Source organism: Salmo salar, chromosome 24 (genome assembly GCF_965601325.2).
Source record: "Salmo salar chromosome 24, fSalSal1, whole genome shotgun sequence".
NCBI lineage: Eukaryota > Metazoa > Chordata > Actinopteri > Salmoniformes > Salmonidae > Salmo > Salmo salar.
In genome coordinates this window covers 42,076,791-42,102,116 of record NC_138314.1, presented here as the reverse complement: position 1 = coordinate 42,102,116, position 25,326 = coordinate 42,076,791, and the positions used below count along the sequence as shown (strand labels likewise).

At 42.1% G+C, this 25,326-nt stretch overlaps 1 protein-coding gene across 1 annotated transcript in view; it reads right to left on the bottom strand.

Moving 5' to 3' along the window:
- Nucleotides 1-25,326, bottom strand: part of LOC106585906 (transmembrane protein 132C) — a 481,307-nt gene that overhangs the window by 81,649 nt on the left and 374,332 nt on the right. Inside the window, exon 4 of the mRNA XM_045707191.2 lies at nucleotides 23,012-23,195. Within this exon, the coding sequence (XP_045563147.1) occupies nucleotides 23,012-23,195 (184 nt within the window). The remainder of the gene's footprint in view (nucleotides 1-23,011; nucleotides 23,196-25,326) is intronic.

Below are 25,326 nucleotides of genomic sequence, written 5' to 3'. Positions count from 1 at the left end.
GTAGCCTCTCCTGTAGCCTGTCAACTATGTGTCTGTCTATCCCTGTTCTCTCCTCTCTGCACAGGCCACACAAACGCTTCACACCGCATGGCCGCAGCCACTCTAACCTGGTGGTCCCAGCGCGCACGACCCACGTGGAGTTCCAGGTCTCCGGCAGCCTCTGGAACTGCCGGTCTGCGGCCAACAAGGCAGAGTTCATCTCAGCCTATGCTACCCTCCAGTTCCTCGACTTCTTGGTGCTGACGGAAACATGGATTACCACAGAAAACACTGCTACTCCTACTGCTCTCTTCTTTGGACTGATGAAACCAAGATTAAACTCTTTGGCCTGAATACCAAGCGTCAAGTCTGGAGGAAACCTGGCACCATCCCTACGGGGAAGTATGGTGGTGGCAGCATCATGCTGTGGGGATGTTTTTCAGCGGCAGGGACTGGGATGCTAGCTAGGATCGAGGGAAAGATGAACAGAACAAAGTACAGAGAAATCCTTGATGAAAACCTGCTCCACCTTCCAACAGGACTACGACCCTAAGCACACAGTCAAGACAATAGAGGAGTGGCTTCGGGACAAGTCTCTGAATGTCCTTGAGTGGCCCAGCCAGAGGCAGGACTTGAACCCAATCTAACATCTCTGGAGAGACCAGAAAATAGCTGTGCAGCAATGCTCCCCATCCAACCTGACAAATCTTAAGAAGATATGCAGAGAAGAATGGGAGAAACTCCCCAAATAGAGGTGTGCCAAGCTTGTAGCGTCATACCCAAGAAGACTCAAGTCTTTAATCGCTGCCAAAGGTGCTTCAACAAAGTATTGAGTACATTTTATTTGTTAAAAGGGCGCCGAATACAACAGCTGTAGACCTTACAGTGAAATACTTACTTACAAGCCCTTAACCAACAATGCAGTTTTAAGAAAATACAACAACAAAAAATGTTTGATTATTTATGTAGATGTAATATTTTTTTTTATTATTTTTTTTTATACATTTGCAAACAATTCTAAAAACCTGCTTTTGCTTTGTCATTATGGGGTATTGTGAGTAAATTGATGAGATTTTTTTGAATACATTTTCAAATAAGGTTGTAACGTAACAAAATGTGGAAAAAGTCAAGGGGTCTGACTACTTTCCGAATGCACTGTACGTGGAAACCCTTTTTCATGCTTGGAGTCTTCACAGATTGGCAAAAATCGTGTGACATAAAACACTACCTTTCTTTCCTTACATTTATGATACTGCTGTTTGTCGTTATATCATATACTAAGCATTTAACAATTGAATTACACATTGATCTTGATCCTGTGAAATTCCTGAACATTGCTGTTGGACTCTGTTTTTTATGGAGATCTGAGAAGTGTACTGTAATCTCGTAACATTTCCTCTCTCCCTGTGTTACGGTGTGAAAACAATTTCATGGGCACACATATCCAAAATAATGTATGTGATGGCAAAATCCAATGCTTCAAACAGAAAGAGCAACTTTAATATTATTAATAAAACCAACATCGATAATGTTATTAACAGGGTTTTTCAATAACTATGCGTAATAGTTGTTTGATGCACATTTGATGTCTAGTTGTTTAGTTACAGTATGTGTGGAAATTATTGCACAACATCAGCTGATTCAGGAAATAATTTTCTGAATGACAGTCAAGTGATAAAGAGCTTGTGTGAAACTGCATGAGATTTAACAACAGCCAGAGTGAGGGAATTATTGTTGATTTCGAAGATTGACAGAACATTTTGGTGTCTATTTTGTTACGGTGGTCAAGATAATTAGCCTTCTTCATGGACAACATTAAATCAAGATTCCTGAGGTACGGTCCATGTATGTTTTGATTGCTTGTTTTCCAAGTTAAAATGGAGCAATCGGGAACGTGAAAAAAAAATGCTTGTTTTCTCGCTTTTGCATATAAAACCAAAAAAACAACTTGATATTTTGATGATCAAATGTGGGTGGGGTTAAATGTAGAATGCCTGGTTAAGTGCACAGCCAACACTTCCTGTCCATTCAAAGTAGGAGGTCACCCTTCTAACTCCATTCTATGAATCTATGAATTAATTTATTAATAGCTGCCCATACCATGCCACAGTGCCAAGATGAGATTTCTCCATTTCTGCATAAGATATAGTGTGTATTGACTTATTAATAATCTGCTGTTACTGTAAATGAGTATCTGACTGATATAGCCTAGCTACCTAGCTAACCATTGGTAATCTTATTAAATGATGCCATACAGCCAAAACAACAGTATCTATGGCTAGACTAGAGATATGGCCTAGCTATAGTTAGTCAGTGGTTGCACATCTAACTAGCTGGAATGAAGCCAGTTTGTGAATAGTAGACATGTAAATATATAATTTCACTGTTTATAGTAGCTCTCCAGCTACCCAGACCTGTCTGATCAGCCTGATAGGGCGCCGTGGGTGTCTCCAGCTACCCAGACCTGTCTGATCAGCCTGATAGGGCGCCGTGGGTGTTTCTTTTAATTTATTTTACCCTTATTTAACCAGGTAGGCCAGTTGAGAACTGCGACATGGCCAAGATAAAGCAAAGCAGTGCAAGAAAAACAACAACACAGAGTTACACAAACAAACGTACAGTCAATAACACAATAGAAAAATCTATGTACAGTGTGTGTAAATGTAGAAGATCAGGGAGGTAAGGCAATAAATAGGCCATAGAGGAAAAATAATTACAATTTAGCGTTAACACTGGAGTGATAGATGTGCAGATGATGATGTGCAAGTAGAGATACAGGGGTGCAAAAGAGCAAAAAGATAAATAACAATATGGGGATGAGGTAGTTGGGTGTGCTATTTACAGATTGGCTGTGTACAGGTACAGTGATCGATAAGCTGCTCTGACAGCTGATGCTTAAAATTAGAGAGGGAGATATGAGTCTCCAGCTTCAGTGATTTAAAAAAAAATTCATTCCAGTCATTGGCAGAGAACTGTAAGGAAAGGCGGCCAAAGGGGGAGTTGGCTTTGGGGGTGACCAGTGAAATATGCCTGCTGGAGCGCGTGCTACGGGTGGGTGTTGTTATGGTGAGCAGTGAGCTGAGATAAGGCGGGGCTTTACCTAGCTAAGACTTATAGATGACCTGGATCCAGTGGGTTTGGCGACGAATATGTAGCGAGGGCCAGCCAACGAGAGCATACAGGTCGCAGTGGAGGGTAGTATATGGGGCTTTGGTGACAAAACGGATAGACTGCATCTAATTTGCTGAGTAGAGTGTTGGAGGTTATTTTGTAAATGACATCACTAAAGTCAAGGATCGGTAGGATAGTCAGTTTTACGAGGGTATGTTTGGCAGCATGAGTGAAGGATGCTTTGTTGCGAAATAGGAAGCCGATTCCAGATTTAATTTTGGATTGGAGATGCTTAATGTGAGTCTGGAAGGAGAGTTTACAGTCTAACCAGACACCAAGGTATTTGTAGTTGTCCACATATTCTAAGTCAGAACCGTCCAGAGTAGTGATGCTAGTGGGCGGGTGGGAGGGTGTGGGCAGCAATCGGTTGAAGAGCATGCATTTATTTTTACTAGCATTTAAAAATAGTTGTGGTCCACACCTGTGCAAATCTGTGTGTGTATAGCAATGGAATTAAACATTCAACCAATGACCCAAATGTTGAGCTGTGGGTTCAACACACACCCAAATGGTTGTGGGGTCCTGTCCTGAAACAACCCCTAGCCCCTACCCCTAGACACTTGTGGAGATCTGAGAGAATTCGACAGGTGTAAGCAATACCGCCAAAATTCAACCAAGCCTATCAGAGAGTGTGGTGGAGCTCTCACCATGTCACCACCCATCAATCCCTCTCAGTGTCTAGACTCTAAGGAAGTAGGTGCTATGGGTTGTATTATGGTAGTTCAGTCAGACTTGCCTAGTTAAATAAAGGTTAAATATACAGTTGAAGTCGGAAGTTTACCTACACTTAGGTTGGTCATTAAAACTCGTTTTTCAACCACTCCACAAATTTCTTGTTAACAAACTATAGTTTTGGAAAGTCGGTTAGGACATCTACTTTGTGCATGACACAAGTAATTTTTCCAATAATTGTTTACAGACAGATTATTTCACTTATAATTCACTGTATCACAATTCCAGTAGGTCAGAAGTTTACATACACTAAGTTGACTGTGCCTTTAAACAGCTTGGAAAATTCCAGAAAATGATGTCATGGCTTTAGAAGCTTTTGATAGGCTAATTGACATAATTTGAGTCAATTGGAGGTGTACCTGTGGATGTATTTCAAGGCCTACCTTCAAACTCAGTGCCTCTTTGCTTGACATCATGGGAAAATCAAAATAAATCAGCCAAGACCTTAGAAAAAAAATTGTAGACCTCCACAAGTCGGGTTCATCCTTGGGAGCAATTTCCAAACACCTGAAGGTACCACGTTCATCTGAACAAACAATAGTACGCAAGTATAAACACCATGGGACCACGCAGCCGTCATACCGCTCAGGAAGGAGACGCGTTCTGTCTCGTAGAGATGAATGTACTTTGGTGCGAAAAGTGCAAATCAATCCCAGAACAACAGCAAAGGACCTTGTGAAGATGAAACAGGTACAAAGTATCTATATCCACAGTAAAACGAGTCCTATATCGACATAAACTGAAAGGCAGCTCAGCAAGGAAGAAGCCACTGCTCCAAAACCAACATTAAAAAGCCAGACTATGGTTTGCAACTGCACATGGGGACTCAATTCGTACTTTTTGGAAAAATGTCCTCTGGTCTGATGAAATAAAAATAGAACAGTTTGGCCATAATGACAATCATTATGTTTGGAGGAAAAAGGGGGAGGCTTGCAAGCCGAAGAACACCATCCCAACCGTGAAGCACGGGGGTGGCAGCATCATGTTGTGGGGGTGCTTTGCTGCAGGAGGGACTGGTGCACTTCACAAAATAGATGGCATCATGAGGGAGGAAAATTATGCAGATGTATTAAAGCAACATCTCAAGAAATCAGTCAGGAAGTTAAAGCTTGGTCGTAAATGGGTCTTCCAAATGAACAATGACCCCAAGCATACTTCCAAAGTTGTGGAAAAATGGCTTAAGGACAACAAAGTCAAGGTATTGGAGTGGCCATCACAAAGCCCTGACCTAAATCCTATAGAACATTTGTGGGCAGAACTGAAAAAGTGTGTGCGAGCAAGGAGGACTACAAACCTGACTCAGTTACACCAGCTCTGTCAGAAGGAATGGGCCAAAATTCACCCAACTTATTGTGGGAAGCTTGTTTAAGGCTACCTGAAGCATTTGACCCAAGTTAAACAATTTAAAGGCAATGCTGCCAAATACTAATTGAGTGTATGTAAACTTCTGACCCACTGGGAATGAGATGAAATAAATATAAGCTGAAATAAATCATTCTCTCTACTATTATTCTGACATTTCACATTCTTAAAATAAAGTGGTGATCCTAACTGACCTAAGACAGGGATTTCTTACTAGGATTAAATGTCAGTAATTGTGAAAAACTGAGTTTAAATGTATTTGGCTAAGGTGTATGTAAATTTCCGACTTCAACTGTGTCACGGCCTGACCAGCAGAAGGAGTAGTTGTTTAGTATTTTGGTCAGGACGTGGCAGAGGGATATTTGTTTTGTATGGTGGGGGTTTTGTGTGTGTTGTGGAGGGGTGTTTGATTTATGTGTTCCTGGGTTTTGGTGTATGTTCTAGGTTAGTATGTTCTAGGTTGTATTTCTGAATTCTGTCTAGTTTAGGTTTTCTATGTTTAGGTTTGGGTTTGGACTCTCAATTGGAGGCAGGTGTTTCTTGTTGCCTCTGATTAAGAGTCCTATATATGGGTAATTGTTTGGTGTAGTGTTGTGGGAGATTGTTTCTTGTTTTGCATGTGTGAGCATGACAAGACTGTTTTGTTGTTCATGAGTTCTTCGTTTTTGTTATTTTGGTGTTCACTTGATTTTAAAATAAATACAAGATGAGCATCCACATTCCTGCTGCATTTTGGTCCTCCATTCCCGACGACAGCCGTGACAAACTGTATATATATTATTTTAAGTCAGTCAGTCACTGTCCAAAAAATGTAATAGCTGTCAAATATTGCATACTCAATTGCATTTCCTTGATTCGTTGTATCCTACCTCCTCGTCTCCTTCTCAAAACACATTGGATGTGAAGGTCAGAGGTCCCTCCCTTCTCACCTTCTTATCCAATGGGTTTTGAGAAGGCGAGCATAGAGGACCTGGAAGGAAATGCAATTGAGATTCTCCCCTTGTTTCCTCCTTTCCTCACCTCCCTCTCAAAGCACATTGGGGGAGAGTAGGGAAGGTTCCTCCCCTCGGGTTCCAATGCACTTTCAAGGAGAGGCAAGGAGTGGAGGAAACAAGGGCAGAGGAAGCAAGAATGTGATGTCTAGTGTTCACACACTGCTTGAAGAGTTTACTGATTATAATGATGTCATTATTGGTTATTATTATTGCCAATGATTTTGTTGACAGAACCCATTGTATTCTATTATTCTATCCTATTATTCTATTAACTATTACAGAATATAGAAATGCTGTTATTTATCCTTTTCATTCTTCTGGAATGTTTAGCATGGCTATAAATGATAGAGAAGTTGACTAAAGCAAAACAGACCTGGCTACTAGGCATGACAAAGAAACATGCAGTGTCCATGTTTCATGTGCCATTTTGAATGACATGTAGATGCTTTGTTGTTGCTAGGAGTTATGGTCTCATTGTGCCTATATAGACTCTTATTCCTGTAACTACACATGTGACGCTGCAAGAAAATCATATTTAAATGTATATCTAACCATTTGGAAATGTTGACACTGATGTCTCACATTGGTCCCTTTGTTTATAGAAAGACCCATACTACTTCATTTTTATTTGATGACTTTAATATTATGTTATTCCTTAAAGACAACGTTATTTCTGTTCTCCCCATACTGTACTGTCTTTAGTCATCCTATTTAGCTAGCCTGCCTACGTTTGCTGCAGAGCTATGACAAAATCATTTGACTAGTTCTTCAAATGATTAGTTGGTTGATAAACTGAACCAGGTTAGTTACAACTGGGGATGGAGTGAAAACCTCCAGGAGGGTAGCTCTCCAGGAACAGCGTTGTAGAGCCCTGCTCTAGAGAAACGTGGCGTTGGGCTCACCAAAAAACCTGAAATTAAATGGAATTCAACTAATGGAACCGATGTCGGTCAATTGGTTTTCTTAATAACCCACCAAAATAATGAAATAGTTTAATTGCTCAGCACTAGTACTTGCATACAGTCTTCCCACAGTATTGTATAGTTAGTCCAGTTTGTTGCATCAAGACTGTTATATTCACATATTTCACTCACTCTATGATTCAGCCTTTACATACACTACCTCTCTCTCCCGCTCCTTCCCATCCTCCCTCCCCTCTGTTCATCTCTCCCTGTCTCCCTCCCCTCTCTGTCCATCTCTCCCCCTCTCCCTCCCCTCTCTGTCCAGCTTCAGTAATCAGCCTATGTTTGCCTCTCTTTTCCACACTTGGTGGTGGGTTAAGTCAGCTGGGCTGAGGCCGTCTCGCCTGGCCAACTCTATTTATACCCAGTAGTGATGTCTCTTACTGAGGTGTTGACTGATTGGAGTGGCCGCTCCGTATGGAAATGTGCCTCGGAGGGCCGTAGAGGGACTGATTTCACAATCTCCAGATGACCCAGTTACTGTTTGCTCCGCTTGACGCATAACTTGATTAATTGGACCACGATAAGTAACAGCACCCCAACATTGTTAGTTGGACTACTAGGAGTGGCTAAGGCCAGTTTGTTTGTTGAGGAATAGGAAGATGAGGAGAGAACTCGACATGTCACTGTGCAGTTGTGTGGTGCAGTGAAATGAACTAGTGATGTAGGCCATGCTGAGATTGAAAAAAAGTCCTGCTATTGAGATTGAGACTGTCCTAATTGAAGAGGAATGCACTCAACCCCGATATAGTACTACAATATATCCCCAGACCAGGATTCCCAAAGGACGGCGCACAATTGGCCCAGCATCGTCCGGGTTAGTTGAGGGTTTGGCTGATGGGCTTTCCTTGGCTCATCACACTCTAGCGACTCCTTGTGGTGGGCCGGGTACCTGCAGGCTGACAACAGTCGTCAGTTGAATAGTGTTTCCTCCAACACAATGGTGCAGCTGGCTTCCGGGTTAAGAAGCATGGTTTGGTGGGTCATGTTTTGGAGGATGCATGACTCAAACTTTGCCTCTCCCAAGCCCGTTGGGGAGTTGCAGCGGTGAGACAAGACCGCAATTGGGGAGAAATATGAGGGGGACATTTAAAAAAAATAAAAAATCTCCCATGAGTTTTCAATTGGGTTGAGGCATATCGTTTCCATCATTTTCATGCTCATCAAACCATTCGGTGACCACTTGTACCCTGTGGATGGGGGTATTGTCATCCTATGGGGCCATAGCCATGGTAGCCAAAATAATGACCTGCCCAGCATTTTTATACATGACCCTAAGCATGATGGGATGTTAATTGCTTAATCAACTCAGGAACCATACTTGTGTGGAAGCAGCTGCTTTCAATATACTTTGTATCCCTCATTTACTCACGTGTTTCAAATTATTTTGGCAGTTACCGGAATATTACACTCATAAATAAAAAGCAATTAAAAGCTTTAACTTCTAACAGTCTGAGTGGATGGGAGAACCAGGCAGTTTGTGATCCCGTGTGGCTCAGTTGGTAGAGCATGGTGCTTGCAACACCAGGGTTTTGGGTTTGATTCCCGCTGGGGGACCAGTATGAAAAGAGCGTCTGCTAAATTACTCAAATGTAAATGTTTCCTGGGAAAAGGGTGCTTCTGTATACAGCTTAGCACAAGTTTATTTGGCATTGGAACCATTGTCTCTCCCTGTAAAGTGTAACATTATCCATTCAAGTTTCAAAGTTTATTTGCCACGTGCACAGGATACAATGGGTGTAAAACAGTACAGTGAAATTCTTACCTTGAGAAATATTTCCCAACAATGCAGATATAGATGATATAGATAATGAAATAAAAACACAATAACTATGATGTGAGTTAAAGAAACACAAGATAGCAAGTATATACAGTTCTGTGCCAGTACGTTATGCAATGTGCAGAGGTACTGGAGTGGTTGAAGTGGGTTTATACATAGAAAGTGGTTGGTAGTAGGATATACATGTAAACAGGGCTGAAAAGTGGCTGATAGTAGGATATACATATAAACAGGGCTGAAAAGTGGCTGGTAGTAGGATATACATGTAAACAGGGCTGAAAAGTGGCTGATAGTAGGATATACATGTAAACAGGGCTGAAAAGTGGCTGGTAGTAGGATATACATGTAAACAGGGCTGAAAAGTGGCTGGTAGTAGGATATACATGTAAACAGGGCTGAAAAGTGGCTGGTAGTAGGATATACATGTAAACAGGGCTGAAAAGTGGCTGATAGTAGGATATACATGTAAACACGGCTGAAAAGTGACTGGTAGAATAGGACATACATGTAAAGTATTCACACCCCTTGACTTTTTCCACATTTTGTTGTGTTACAGCCTGAATTGAAAATTGAGAGTTTGTGTCACTAATCTACACATATTCTCCTTCAATAATAACGAATGCCGACATTAGTTTTGACTATTGAACTGTACATAAACATTCTTACATTTATGTTCAGTAAATTCACAATGTTTGTTCTTATATCATTATCACCTAGCTCTAAGTATAAGCAAGCGAGTGAATGATTTGTCCCAAATACAATGCTTTTAGTTTTTGAAATATTTAGAACTAACTTATTTCTTGCCACACAATCTGAAACTGACTGCAGCTCTTTGTAAATTAAGTGTTGCAGTGATTTCACTCGCTTTAGTAGCTGATGTGTATAGTGTTTAGTCACCCACATACATAGACACACAGGCTATACTCAGAGCCCGTGGCAGGTCATTAGTAAAGATTGCCCTGGGGAATGCCTGATTCTACCTGGATTATGTTGGAGAGGCTACCATTAAAGAACACCCTCTGTGTTCTGTTAGACAGGTAACTCTCGATAGCAATATAGCAGGGGGTGTAAAGCCATAACATATCATTTTTTCCAGCAGCATACTCTAATAGATAATGTCAAAAGTTTTATTATCAATTTCTCTCAGCCAATCCTCCATGCATATTGAATGCCCTTCCCTATAAACTTGCTGAAAGTCTGTTGTTAATTTATTTACTGTAAAATATAATCTTTTCTGTTCAAACACAATATTTTACAAAGGTTTACTAAGGGTTGGTAACAGGCTGATTGGTCGGATATTTGAGCAGGTAAAGGCTTTCACAGGCTGCCGTTCCACCACAGAAAGCACTGAGCTAGGCTCAAACACCTGCATTTTGGAGCTGCCCAAGAAACAGACCATGTTTGTATGCTGTTTTATTAACTCAATAATATATTTTTTTAACATTGTTTGCAAACTGATATGTAACATGAATGATTGCCAAAATAACATGCGAAACAGGCAAATATATACAGTTGAAGTCGGAAGTTTACCTACACTTAGGTTGGAGTCATTAAAACTAGTTTTTCAACCACTCCACAAATTTCTTGTTAACAAACTATAGTTTTGGAAAGTCGGTTAGGACATCTACTTTGTGCATGACACAAGTCATTTTTCCAACAATTGTTTACAGACAGATTATTTCACTTATAATTCACTGTATCACAATTCCAGTGGGTCAGAAGTTTACATACACTAAGTTGACTATGCCTTTAAACAGCTTGGAAAATACCAGAAAATTATGTCATCGCTTTAGAAGCTTCTGATAGGCTAATTGACATCATTTGAGTCAATTGGAGGTGTACCTGTGGATGTATTTCAAGGCCTACCTTCAAACTCAGTGCCTCTTTGCTTGACATCATGGGAAAATCTAAAGAAATCAGCCAAGACCTCAGAGAAAAAATTGTGGTCCTCCAGAAGTCTGGTTCATCCTTGGGAGCAATTTCCAAACGCCTGAAGGTAAAACGTTCATCTGTACAAACAACAGTACACAAGTATAAACACCATGGGACCACGCAGCCGTCATACCGCTCAGGAAGGAGACGCGTTCATTCTCCTAGAGATGAACATACTTTGGTGCGAAATGTGCAAATCTATCCCAGAACAACAGCAAAGGACCTTGTGAAGATGCTGGAGGAAACATGTACACATCTATTTATATCCACAGTAAAACGAGTCCTATATCGACATAACCTGAAAGGCCACTCAGCAAGGAAGAAGCCACTGCTCCAAAACCACCATAAAAAAGCCAGATTACAGTTTGCAACTGCACATGGGGACAAACAGAAATAGAACAGTTTGGCCATAATGACAATCGTTATGTTTGGAGGAAAAAGGGGGAGGCTTGCAAACCGAAGAACACCATCCCAACCGTGAAGCACGGGATGGCAGCATCATGTTGTGGGGGTGCTTTGCTGCAGGAGGGACTGGTGCACTTCACAAAATAGATGGCATCATGAGGTAGGAAAATTATGCAGGTGGATTGAAGCAACATCTCAAGAAATCAGTCAGGAAGTTAAAGCTTGGTCGTAAATGGGTCTTCCAAATGGACAATGACCCCAAGCATACTTCCAAAGTTGTGGCAAAATGGCTTAAGGACAACAAAGTCAAGGTATTGGAGTGGCCATCACAAAGCCCTGACCTCAATCCCATAGAAGATTTGTGGGAAGAACTGAAAAAGTGTGTGCGAGCAAGGAGGACTACAAACCTGACTCAGTTACACCAGCTCTGTCATTAGGAATGGGCCAACATTCACCCAACTTATTGTGGGAAGGATGTGGAAGGCTACCTGAAACGTTTGAACCAAGTTAAACAATTTAAAGGCAATGCTACCAAATACTAATTGAGTGTATGTAAACTTCTGACCCACTGGGAATGAGATTAAATAAATAAAAGCTGAAATAAATCATTCTCTCTACTATTATTCTGACATTTCACATTCTTAAAATAAAGTGGTGATCCTAACTGACCTAAGACAGGGACTTTTTACTAGGATTAAATGTCAGTAATTGTGAAAAATGGAGTTTAAATGTATTTGGCTAATCATTTCAGCAGCTGCGTAGGTTGTGTCTGAGTGGGTAGAGACCTGTGGATGGGCATAAAGTCAGTATGGATAGTCTGTGGGAGAGGGAGCAATAGTCATTATGCATAGGTTGTTGATACTCTTTCCTTGGTGTCAGCCCTAGTGATGGAAACACTAATAACACTAGTGCTTAAAAGCCTGGAGGGACACCAGTGCTGCTATGGAAGAAGAAAAAACATAACTTTCTTTTTACAGGTGAGAAGATGTCTTAAAAAAAAGAAGGGATTATTTACCAAATGGGAGTCTGCTCCTATTCTAATGTGTCTGAGTGTAAGTCTGAGATTTAATGACCTGAATCAATTAAGGTCTTGCTTTCTCTAAAAACACTGTGAGAGACGCACAATTTGGTGTTTCAGGACTTAATAACTGGTGGGAAATTACTTATTCTCGTCATCCCCTCGAAGAAAACAATCTGCAGTTATTTAGCCAAGCTCTTCAAATTGGGTTGAGAAGACAGAAAAAAAGCACACTCACTGAAAACGGAAAACAGTCAATCTGTAATTAAGTCAGAGTCACTTTTCAATTGCAACTTTTTTCCTCACACAGATGCCCCCCCCTTCCTCAGATGTATTTAGCCCATTGGGTACTGCTGCAACTCATTTGCATCATCAAGGAACAAAGATAAACAAGTGTTCCAATTAAGAATTAATTTTGTGTCGGGGACTTGGAGTGCATGCCTTGTCTGCTGGGATTTAACACACAGACAGACACAGATAGAGAGATAGACACAAAGACAGAAAGAGAGAGAGCGAGAGAGAGAGAGAGAGAGAGAGAGCGAGAGAGAGAGAACGAGAGAGAGAGAGTGATAAATAATTAAACTGTATAAAAACACAGCTGTATCTATCTGAGGGATGGGAAGGAGAAACAATGAACAAGGGAGGAGGAAAAAAAGAGAAAATAGCTACTGAGGGAGAGAGAGAGAGAGAGAGAGCGAGAGAGAGAGAGACAGAGAGAGAGAGACAGACAGAGAGAGAGAGACAGACAGAGCGAGAGAGACGGAGAGAGAGAGAGAGAGAGAGAGAGAGACGGAGAGAGAGAGACAGAGACAGAGACAGACGGAGACAGAGAGAGAGAGAGACGGAGAGAGAGACAGACGGAGAGAGAGAGAGACAGAGAGAGACAGAGAGACAGAGAGAGAGAGAGAGAGAGACAGAGCGACTCAGTGCATTGAGGGGTGAAAAATGCCCCATAACAAGCCCAACACAGCCCAGTAATGATCGTACTTTGAAGATAAAGGAAGCGCATTACTGATCCAATTTATCGTGGTCTTTCAAGCCAAAAATCCCAAAAAGCAGCAAAATAATCCGCTTTTAGGAGCCTCCTCTTGTCTATAAAAAAGCCTTCACTGTGCAAGACAAATTGCACCTAATAATCCATATTTTCAAAAGAGGTTTTCACTGTGTAGCCAAGCATCACGATGACCAAAAGCATGACATGGAGGAGGACTTTGAGTGAAATAATGTCACATCATTTTCACCATTACGGAATAACAAAGGGACTATACACAGCAAAGTGATGACTCACAGACAGACAGACACACGTGTGTGAATCCAATCTGGATCTTTCCCTCCAAACAACCCAAAAGTCGTGAGTTTGTTTCCCCACACAGGCCACTATCTGACCTGACCATGTGATGACTCAGAGGCAGACAGAGGCAGACAGAGCACATGTTCTGATTATCCACCTTTCATTTGGTGACCTCTCCTTACACAGCAATTGGCTGGCTTTCATCTTGTGACCTCTCACACTGACCCCTCTCTGAGACCTGACAGCCTGTAAACTGAGCCTCGTCCAGCACTTTGAAATCCATCAGGACAGACCATAGAATTACCTGCTTGCCTGCTAGAGCTATAGGCTATGGGAGGGAGAGATGGTGGACACATGCACAAAAGGGTGAATGGATGAGGTAGGTAGGTTGGACTGCATATGACAGGGCTGTCAAAGTAAATTCCTGGAGGGCCATGTGTCTACTGGCTATAGTTATTTCCTGTCAATTCGTGTTCAATGAAGACCTAGACAACCAGGTGAGAGGAGTTCCTAACTAAAACAATGCCAGATTCAAAACTTTTCATTTAAATTATCATACAAAATTCTTGCAACCAATAGAATGTTATATATATGGGTTATGCAACCTTCCCAGCTCTGCAGATTTTGCTGCGAATAGACAGAATCATTAGATCACTTGTCTTGGTACTGTCCATATGTAGCTTGTTTTTGGTCACAGGTTCAGGAAAGGATGAAGAATTGCAGCATTTACCTGGACCTAACTCTGCAGATAGCACTGCTGGGTGATATGAAAAGTCATAGGCAATCGATCAATAATATAATAATACTGGAATAATGGAATTTTTTGAATCTTTAATTTACAATCTGTAGAAACTACAAGAATAGAAAGGTTCAGAACTTTTGTAAAACATCACAGCACAGTTGAAAAATATATGACAAGTAAAAATCCACTGAGGATAGTGTTAAGAGATAGATGGGAGGGGTTGAATGGGAGATACCTAGTCAGTTGTCCAACAATGTATTCAACTGAAATGTGACTTTCACATTTAACCCAACCCATCTGAATCAGAGACGTGCAGGTGACTTCCTTAATTGACATCCACATCTTCGGCGCCCGGGGAACAGTGGGTTAACTGCCTTGCTCAGGTGCAGAACGACAGATTTTTACCTTGTCAGCTCGGGGATTCGATCAAGAAACCTTCCAGTTACTGACCCAACGCTCTAGCCACTAGGCTACATAATAACAACAAGATAACTAATGTAAAATATACTAGGTCTGTAAAATGTATCTAGGTTCAGAACTTTGAAACAGCACAGGTAAAAAGATATGGCAAATAGAAATCAAACTGGATGGTGTTCAGAAATAGATGAGGGGTTGAGGGTCGCGGAAGGATAGGAGTAAAAACAAACAAAAAATAAGTATTGTAAAATATATGGTGTCCGTAAAATCATAAGGTATGTATTAGTTGGAAGTAGAAGCCTAAGTGTTGTTGTTCATAAGTTTACTCCATTTAGGGGAATGGTGGTACGGAAAATAATGACGGAAAATATATTTTTAAAAGGTCAAAAGTTTGGACACACCTACATTGTAGAATAAAAGTGAAGAATTCAAACTATGAAATAACACATATGGAATCATGTAGTAACAAAAAAAGTTTTAAACATATCAAAATATATTTTACATTTTAGATTCTTCAAAGCAGCCACCCTTTGCCTTGAAATGCTTGTCAATTGGAGTGGGTCTAAGGTTTCCGGGATGATGGTGTTGATGTGAGCAATGACCAGCCTTTCAAAGTACTTCATGGCAACCGACATGAGTGCTACGGGGCGGTAATCATTTAGGCAGTTTACCTTTGCTATCTTGGGCACAGGGACTATGGTGGTCGGCATGAAACATGTAGGTATTACAGACTCGCTCAGGGAGAGGTTGAAATTGTTAGTGAAGATACTTGCCAGTTGGTCTTTGCATGCTTTGAGTAAACATCCTGGTAATCCGTCTGGCACCGCAGCTTTGTGAATGTTGACCTGTTTAAAGGTCTTGCTCACATCGGCTATGGAGAGCGTGATCACACTGTCGTCCGGAACACCTGGTGCTCTCATGCACGCTTCAGTGTTGCTTGCCTTGAAGCAATCATAAAATACATTTAGCTCATCTGGTAGGCTCGCGTCACTGGGCAGCTTGTGGCTGGGTTTCCCTTTGTAATCCGTAATAGTTTTCAAGCCCTGCCACATCCGACGAGCGTCACAGCCGGTGTAGTAGGATTCAATCTTAGTCCTGTATTGACGGTTTGCCTGTTTGATGGTTCGTCTGAGGGCATAGCGGGATTTGTTATAAGCGTCCGGATTAGTTTCCCGCTCCTTGAAAGCGGCAGCTCTAGCCTTTAGCTTGCTGCAGATGTTGCCTGTAATCCATGGCTTCTGGTTGGGATATGTACTGGTTGGGTCACTGTGGGGACGACGTCATCGATGGACTTATTGATGAAGCCGGTGACTGAGGTGGTATTCTCCTCAATGCCATTGGATGAATCCCGGAACATATTCCAATCTGTTCAAGCAAAACAGTCCTGTAGTGTAGCTAGCATCCACGTCATCTGACCACTTCCGTATTGAGCGAGTCACTGGTACTTCATGCTATAGTTTTTGTTTTACATCGGCTGATGTAAAAAGGGCTTTATAAATACATTTGATTGAATTTGATTGATCGTTTTTGGTTGTAAGCAGGAATCAGGAGGATAGAATTATGTTCAGATTTGCAAAATGGACGGCAAAGGAGAACTTTGTATGCATCTCTCTGTGTGGAGCAAAGGTGTTCTGGAGTTTTTTTTCCCTCTGGTTGCACATGTGACATGCTGGTAGAAATTACGTCAAATAGAATTAAGTATTAAAGTCCCCGGCCACTAGGAGCGTCACTTCCGGATGAGCATTTTCTTGTTTGCTTATGGCCTTATACAGCTCGTTGAGTGCGGTCTTAGTGCCAGCATTGGTTTGTGGTCGTAAATAGATGGCTATGAATAATATAGATGAGAACTATCTTGGTAGATAGTATATATATGTACAGTGCATTCGGAAAGTATTCAGACCCCTTGACTTTTTCCACATTTTATGACGTTACAGCCTTATTCTAATGGACTAAATCATTTTTTCCCGTCATCAATATACACACAATACCCCATAATGAAAAAGCACAACTGTTTATTTTTTTGTTTTTGCCAATTTATTTAAAGAAATGAAAAATTTCATTTACATAAGTATTCAAACTCTTTACTCAGTACTTTTTTGAAGCACCTATGGCAGCGATTACAGCCTTGAGTCTTCTTGGATTTGGCACACATGCATTTGGGAAGTTTATCCCATTCTTCTCTGCAGATCTTCTCAAGCTCTGTCAGGTTGGATGGGGAGTGTCGATGCACAGCCATTTTCAGGTCTGTCCAGAGACGTTCGATCGGATTCAAGTCCGGGCTCTGGCTGGGCCACTTAAGGACATTCAGAGACTTGTGCCGAAGCCACTCCTGCTTTGTCTTGGCTGTGTGCTTAGGGTCGTTGTCCTGTTGGAAGGTGAAACTTTGCCCCAGTCTGAGATCCTGAGTGCTCTGGAGCAGGTTTTCATCTGTACCTTGCTCCTTTCATCTTTCCCTCGATCCTCACTAGTCTCCCAGTCCCTACTGCTGAAAAACATCCCCACAGCATGATACTGCCACCACCATGCTTCACCGTAGGGATGGTGCCAAGTTTCCTCTTAACGTGAGGCTTGGCATTCAGGTCAAAGAGTTCAATCTTGGTTTCATCAGACCAGAGAATCTTGTTTCTCATGGCCTGAGAGTCCTTACGTGGCTTTTGGCAAACTCCAAGCGGGCTGTCATGTGCATTTTACTGAGAAGTGGCTTCCGTCTGGCAAATCAACCTGATTGGTGGAGTGCTGCAGACATGGTTGTCCTTCTGGAAGGTTCTCCAATCTCCATAGAGAAACTCAGTAGCTCTGTCAGATTGACCATTGGGCTCTTGGTCACCTCCCTGACCAAGGCCCTTCTCCCCCGATTGGTCACAAATGGGTCTTCCAAATTTTTACATTTACATTTTAGTCATTTAGCAGACGCTCTTATCCAGAGCAACTTACAGTAGTGAATGCATACATTTCATTTCTTTCTTTCTTGTACTGGCCCCCGTGGGAATCGAACCCACAACCCTGGCGTTGCACACACCATGCTGGCGATGCAAACACTGTGCTCTACCAACTGAGCTACAGGGAAGGCCCCGATTGCTCAGTTTGCCCAGGAAGCAAGGTCTAGAAAGAGTCTTGGTGGTTCCAAACTTCTTCCATTTAAGAATTATGGAGGCCACTGTGTTCTTGGGGACCTTCAATGTTGCAGACATTTTTTGGTACCCTTCCCCAGATCAGGGAAGTCAGGAACCAATACACACAGTCAGTTAGGAAAGCAAAGGCTAGCTTTTTCAAACAGAAATATGCATCCTGCAGCTGTAACTCCAAAAAGTTTTGGGACACTGTAAAGTTTTGGGACACTGTAAAGTCCATGAAGAATAAGAGCACCTCCTCCCAGCTGCCCACTGCACTGAGGCTAGGAAACACTGTCACTACCGATAAATCCACGATAATCGAGAATTTCAATAAGCATTTCTCTACGGCTAGCCATGCTTTCATCCTGGCTACCCCAATCCCGGCCAACATCTCCGCACGCCCTGCAACTACTTGCCCAAGCCTCCCCGCTTTCTCTTTCACCCAAATCCAGATAGCAGATGTTCTGAAAGAGCTGCAGAACCTGGACCCATACAAATCAGCTGGGCTAGACAATCTGGACCCTCTCTTTCTAAAATTATCCGCCGCCATTGTTGCAACCCCTATTACTAGTCTGTTCAACCTGTCTTTCGTATCGTCCAAGACTCCTAAAGATTGGAAAGCTGCCGCGGTCATCCCCCTCTTCAAAGGGGGTGACACTCTAGACCCAAACTGTTACAGACCTATATCCATCCTGCCCTGCCTTTCTAAAGTCTTCGAAAGCCAAGTTAACAAACCGATCACTGACCATTTCGAATCCCACCGTACATTCTCCGCTGTGCAATCTGGTTTCCGAGCTGGTCATGGGTGCACCTCAGCCACACTCAAGGTACTAAACGATATCATAACCGCCATCAATAAAATACAGTAATATGCAGCTATCTTCATTGACCTGGCCAAGGCTTTCAACTTTGTCAATCACCGTATTCATATCGGCAGACTCAACAGCCTTGGTTTCTCAAATGACTGCCTCGCCTGGTTCACCAACTACTTCTCAGATAGAGTTCAGTGTGTCAAATCGGAGGGCCTGTTGTCCGACATCTGGCATTCTCTATGGGGGTACCCATAGAGGTTCAATTCTCGGGCTGACTCTTTTCTCTGCATATATCAACGATGTCGCTCTTGCTGAGGGTGTACTCAGACGACACCATTCTGTATACATCTGGCCCTTACTTGGACACTGTTAACAAACCTCCAAACTAGCTTCAATGCCATACAACACTCATTCCGTGGCCTCCAACTGCTCTTAAACGCTAGTAAAACTAAATGCATGCTTTTCAACAGATCGCTGCCCGCACCCGCCCGCCCGACTAGCATCAGTACTCTGGACGGTTCTGACTTAGAATATGTGGACACCTACAAATACCTAGGTGTCTGGCTAGACTGCAAGGTGTCTGGCTAGATGTAATTTACAAAATAGCCTCCAACACTCCAGCACTCTATATCACAGTGCCATCCGTTTTGTCACCAAAGCCCCATATACCACCCACCACTGCGACATGTATGCTCTCGTTGGCTGGCCCTTGCTACATGCTCGTCACCAGACCCACTGGCTCCAGGTCATCTTTAAGTCTTTGCAAAGTAAAGCTCACCATAACAACACCCACCCGTAGCACGCGCTCCAGCAGGTATATCTCACTGGTCATCCCCAAAGCCAACACCTACTTTGGCCGCCTTTCCTTGCAGTTCTCTGCTGCCAATGACTGGAACGAATTCAAAAATCGCTGAAGTTTGAGACTTTTATCTCCCTCACTAACTTTAAGCATCAGCTATCTGAGAAGCTTACCGATCGCTGCAGCTGTACACAGCCCATCTGTAAATAGTCCATCCAACTACCTACCTCATCCCCATATTGTTTTTATTTACTTTTCTTTGCTCTTTTGCACACCAGTATTTCTACTTGCACATTATCATCTGCACATCTATCACTCCAGTGTTAATTTGCTAAATTGTACTTACTTCGCTACTATGGCCTCTTTATTGCCTTACCTCCTTACGCCATTTGCACACACTGTATATAGATTTTTCTATTGTGTTATTGACTGTACTTGTGTTTATCCCACGTGTAACTCTGTGTTGTTGTTTTTTGTCGCACTGCTTTGCTTTTTCTTGGCCAGGTCGCAGTTGTAAATGAGAACTTGCTCTCAACTAGCCTACCTGGTTAAATAAAGGTTAAATAAAAATACAAAATGTAATCTGTGCCTCAACACAATCCTGTCTCTGAGCTCTATGGACAATTCCTTCGACCTCATGGTTTGGTTTTTGCTCTGACCATACAATGCCAACTGTGGGACCTTATATAGACAGGTGTGTGCCTTTCCAAATCATGTCCAATCAATTGAATTTACCACAGGTGGACTCCAATCAAGTTGTAGAAACATCTCAAGGATGATCAATGGAAACAGGATGGACCTGAGCTCAATTTCAAGTCTCATAGCAAAGGGTCTGAATACTTATGTAAATAAGGTATTTCTGTTTTTATGTATGCACTGTATATACACTACCATTCAAACGTTTGTGGTCACTTAGAAATGTCCTTGTTTTTGAAAGAAAAGTACATTTTTGGTCCATTAAAATAACATCAATTGATCAGAAATACACTGTAGACATTGTTAATGTTGTAAATGACTATTGTAGCTGGAAACGGCAGATTTTTTATGGAATATCTACATAGGCGTACAGAGGCCCATTATGAGCAACCAGTGTTCCAATGGACACAGTGTGTTAGCTAATCCAAGTTTATAATTTTAAAAGGCTAATTGATCATTAGAAAATCATTTTGCAAATATGTTAGCACAGCTGAAAACTGTTGTGCTCATTAAAGAAGCAATAAAACTGGTCTTCTTTAGACTTGTTGAGTATCTGGAGCATCAGCATTTGTGGGTTCGATTACAGGCTCAAAATGGCCAGAAACCAAAAACGTTCTTCTGAAACTCGTCAGTTTATTCTTGTTCTGAGAAATTAAGGCTATTCCATGTGAGAAATTGCCAAGAAACTGAAGATCTCGTACAACGCTGTGTACTGTACTACTCCATTCACAGAACAGCGCAAACTTGCTCTAACCAGAATAGATAGAGGAGTGGGAGGCCCCGGTGCACAACTGAGCAAGAGGACAAGTACATTAGAGTGTCTAGTTTGAGAAACAGACGCCTCACAAGTCCTCAACTGGCAGCTTCATTAAATAGTACCCGCAAAACACCAGTCTCAATGTCAACAGTGAAGAGGCGACTCCGGGATGCTGGCCTTGTAGGCAGAGTTCCTCTGTCCAGTGTCTGTGTTCTTTTTCCCATTTTTATATTTTCTTTGCATTGGCCAGTCTGAGATATGGTCCTGAAGAAAAATATCTAAATAATAATAATTTTAAAACACCTCTGGTGTAGAAGTATTACACCACAGAGTCAAGGAAATGCAGTCAACAAGTGCTCAGCATATGTGCAAACTCCTTCAAGACTGTTGGAAAAGCATTCCTTATGAAGCTGGTTGAGAGAAGGCCAAGCGTGTGTAAAGCTTTCATCAAGGCAAAGGTTGGATACTTTGAAGAATCTCAAATCTCAAATATATTTTGATTTGTTACTAGATGATTCCATATGATATGTGTTATTTCATAGTTTTGATGTCTTCACTATTATTCTACAATGTAGAAAATAGTTTAAAAAAAAGAAAAACCCTTGAATGAGTAGGTGTGTCCAAACTTTTGACTGGTACTGTATATTTACCGAAAAATATATGGGGGATTGGAAATGATGCAGACAATTACATTGATGGAATCTACAATCTATCTGCAATATTAAAGTTGATCTAACTAGTTGATCCCTAAAGAAAAATATTTCAATAATAAGAATTTAAAACCACCTCTGGTACTGTATATTAGTATTACACCATACTAGGTTATTGGATCTTAATCTAAACCCATACGTTTCACAATATTTACAAACTATTATAATAATCCTGAAATTCATAACAGTTCCTGTAGAGCAGCGTTTCCCAAACCTCCACTCGAGCACCGCCAGCCACTCCACTTACACCCAATTAAACTGGTCAACTAATGAGCAAGCCCTTGATAAGTTGAATCAGGTGTGTGAACTGGGATAGGGAAAATGTACATAGATCTTAACCTTAACCTAGAACTCTAACCCCCCAAAAGAAGGTGCTCTGAGACATGAGCCCCCCAGGCAGAGGGATCCGTTCAGCCCAGGGAGAGGGATCCGTCCAACCCAGGGAGAGGGATCCGTCCAGCCCAGGGAGAGGGATCTGTCCAGCCCAGGGAGAGGGATCCGTCCAGCCCAGGCAGAGGGATCCGTCCAGCCCAGGGAGAGGGATCCGTCCAGCCCAGGGAGAGGGATCCGTCCAGCCCAGGCAGAGGGATCCGTCCAGCCCAGGGAGAGGGATCCGTCCAGCCCAGGGAGAGGGATCCGTCCAGCCCAGGGAGAGGGATCCGTCCAGCCCAGGGAGAGGGATCCGTCCAGCCCAGGCAGAGGGATCCGTCCAGCCCAGGCAGAGGGATCCGTCCAGCCCAGGCAGAGGGATCCGTCCAGCCCAGGCAGAGGGATCCGTCCAGCCCAGGCAGAGGGATCCGTCCAGCCCAGGGAGAGGGATCCGTCCAGCCCAGGGAGAGGGATCCATCTTCCCTCAGGCCCTCTTACTGATCTACATGTCACCTCTGACCCCTGCCAGTCTATAGTAGACAGGGGGACAGGAAGGGGGGTAGCAGGGGTGCTGTGCAGAGCAGGAGGGTGGTACACGGTCTGACATTTCAGACATTTAGAGCCTCCAAGGAAGTGGGATGGAGGAGAAAGCTGCTTATTAAGTCAAAATGAAAGAACATGTCGGTGTGTTCTTCTGAGGGGGAGAAGGAGTAGGTGACAGATGGAGGGTATCTGCATGGCCCTGGGGAATCGATGACTAGTCAATATGCATCTGACATTTCGAGGGGGGCTTTTCTTCCTGGTCTTCAACTCATGGATGTTCATTGACTTGACTGAGGAGAGCTCTATTGCTGATTTAAAATAAAATGGCTTCCAAAGAATACCCAGCACATGGATGTTCTAGATCCCTGTTTAAATGACCTGTCCTGCCCCATATTGTCCTCCTAGCTCCTCCTAGTTTCCTTTTACCTCGGCCAGGGGTACGATGCCCTGGATGTCTCTCTGGCTGATGTAGAGGTGGGAGACGGCCTCTGCCTGTGTGCCTGTGGAGGGATACTCGATCTGCCACCGGATGGTCTGGGTAGACTGTAGGTTGATGATGTTGTCCATCTCAAACTCCACCTGCATCACCTCGTAAAAGGAGCCCTCCAACCTGTATGGAGGCATCAAGCAGAACATCAGGCTAGAGGCTCCATAAACAAAAACATAAAAGATCTCTAAAAGACGTTGCATAATGCTTACTTTATTTTTATTTATTTTTATTTTCACTGCACCAGGATAGCATAAACAGATGTGTTAACAGCCACAAATATGTCTGGTTGTCTACAAAATCTATGGTCTTATGAGACGAATGCATATATACAGCAGTCCTTTGACTTTTTCCACATGTTGTTGTGTTGCAACCTGAATTTAAAATTGATTAAATTGAGATTGTGTGTCACTGATATACACACAATATCCCATAATGTCAAAGTGGAATGTTTGAAATAATACAAAATGAAAAGCTGCAATGTCTTTGGTCAATAATTAGTCCACCCCTTTGTTATGGCGAGCCTTAATAAGTTCAGGAGTAAAAATGTGCTCAACAAATCACATAATAAGTTGCATGGACTCACTCTGTGTGCAATAATAGTGCTTAACATCTCTGTACCCCATACATACAATTACGTGTAAGGTCCCTCAATCGAGTAGTGAATTTTTAACACAGATTCAATCACAAAGACCAGTGGGGTTTTCCAATGCCTCGCAAAGAAGAGCATCCATTGTTAGATGTGTAAAATAAAAAAAATAAAAGCAGATGCTGAATATCCCTTTGAGCATGGTGAAGTTATTAATTACACTTTGGATGGTCAATCAATATACCCAGTCACTACAAATATACAGGTGTCCTTCCTAACTCAGTTGCCAGAGAGGAAGGAAACCGCTCAGGGATTTTACCATGACGCCAATTAGGATTTTAAAACAGTTACAGAGTTTAATGGCTGTGATAGGAGAAAACTGAGGATGGATCAACAACATTGCAGTTACTCCACAATACTAACCTAAATGACATAGTGAAAAGAAGGAAGCCTGTACAGAATAAAATATTCCAAAACATGCAACCTGTTAGCAACAAGGTACTTTTAGTGATACTGCAAAAAAACGTGGCAAAGAAATACACTTCATGAATACAAAGCGTTATGTTTGGTGCAAATCCAATTCAACACATTACTGAGTACCACTCTTCATATTTTGAAGCATGGTGGTGGCTGCATCATGTTATGGCTATGCTTGTCATAGGCAAGGACTATGGAGTTTAGGATTAAATGAAACAAAATATAGCTAAGCACAGGCAAAATCCTAGAGGAAAACCTGGTTCAGTCTTCTTTCCACCAGACACTAGGAGACAAACGGACCTTTCAGCAGGACAATTACCTACAACACAAGGCCAAATATACACTGGAGTTGCTTACCAAGATGACATTGAGTGTTCCTGAGTGGCTGAGAAACAGTTTTGACTTAAATTGGCTTGAAAATCTATGGCAAGACTTGAAAATGACTTTCTAGCAATGATCAACAACAACCTTGACAGAGGATGAAGAATTTAAAAAAGAACAATGGGCAAATATTGTACAATCCAGGTGTGCACAGTTGCACCAGGTGTGCACAGTTGCAACCGCTGCCAAAGGTGATTCTAACATGTATTGACTCAGTGGGGTTGAATATCTTAATCAAGATATATTAGGGCTTTTTTGTTCATTACATTTCCATAATTGTTCAAATGTTTCTTCCAATTTGACATTAAGGAGTATTTTTTGTAGATCGTTGACCAGAAATCACAATTAAACCCATTTTAATCCCACTTTGTAACCCAACAAAATTAGGGAAAAGTCCAGGGGTGTGAAGGCAGTGTAGTTGTCTGTCTATTAACCTACTGAATGTATCTCTTAAGAAGATGTGTTACACGTCAGTTTGGTTGGCGTAAGCTGGCGAGTTGGATAAATGACCAGTGAGTTAGAATTCTAGTGATCACTGTGACTGTGACTTTCGCACCAACTCAAGTGGTAAAAATTGAATACGGTAATCACCCCATCCTAAATGAAAACTTTCTGGGTCGGAATGAGCTAATGATCCACACCCCTCTATAAAAACGGGATATAGTGGTATTATAAGGTACGATGAAACTACAATTGACCTTACTCTTCTCGTACTTTACAAGTAGATTCATATAATATTAATAATATATGCTGGCGCTTTTATCCACAGCAACGTACAGCCAGGCGTGCATCCATTGTTGTATAGTT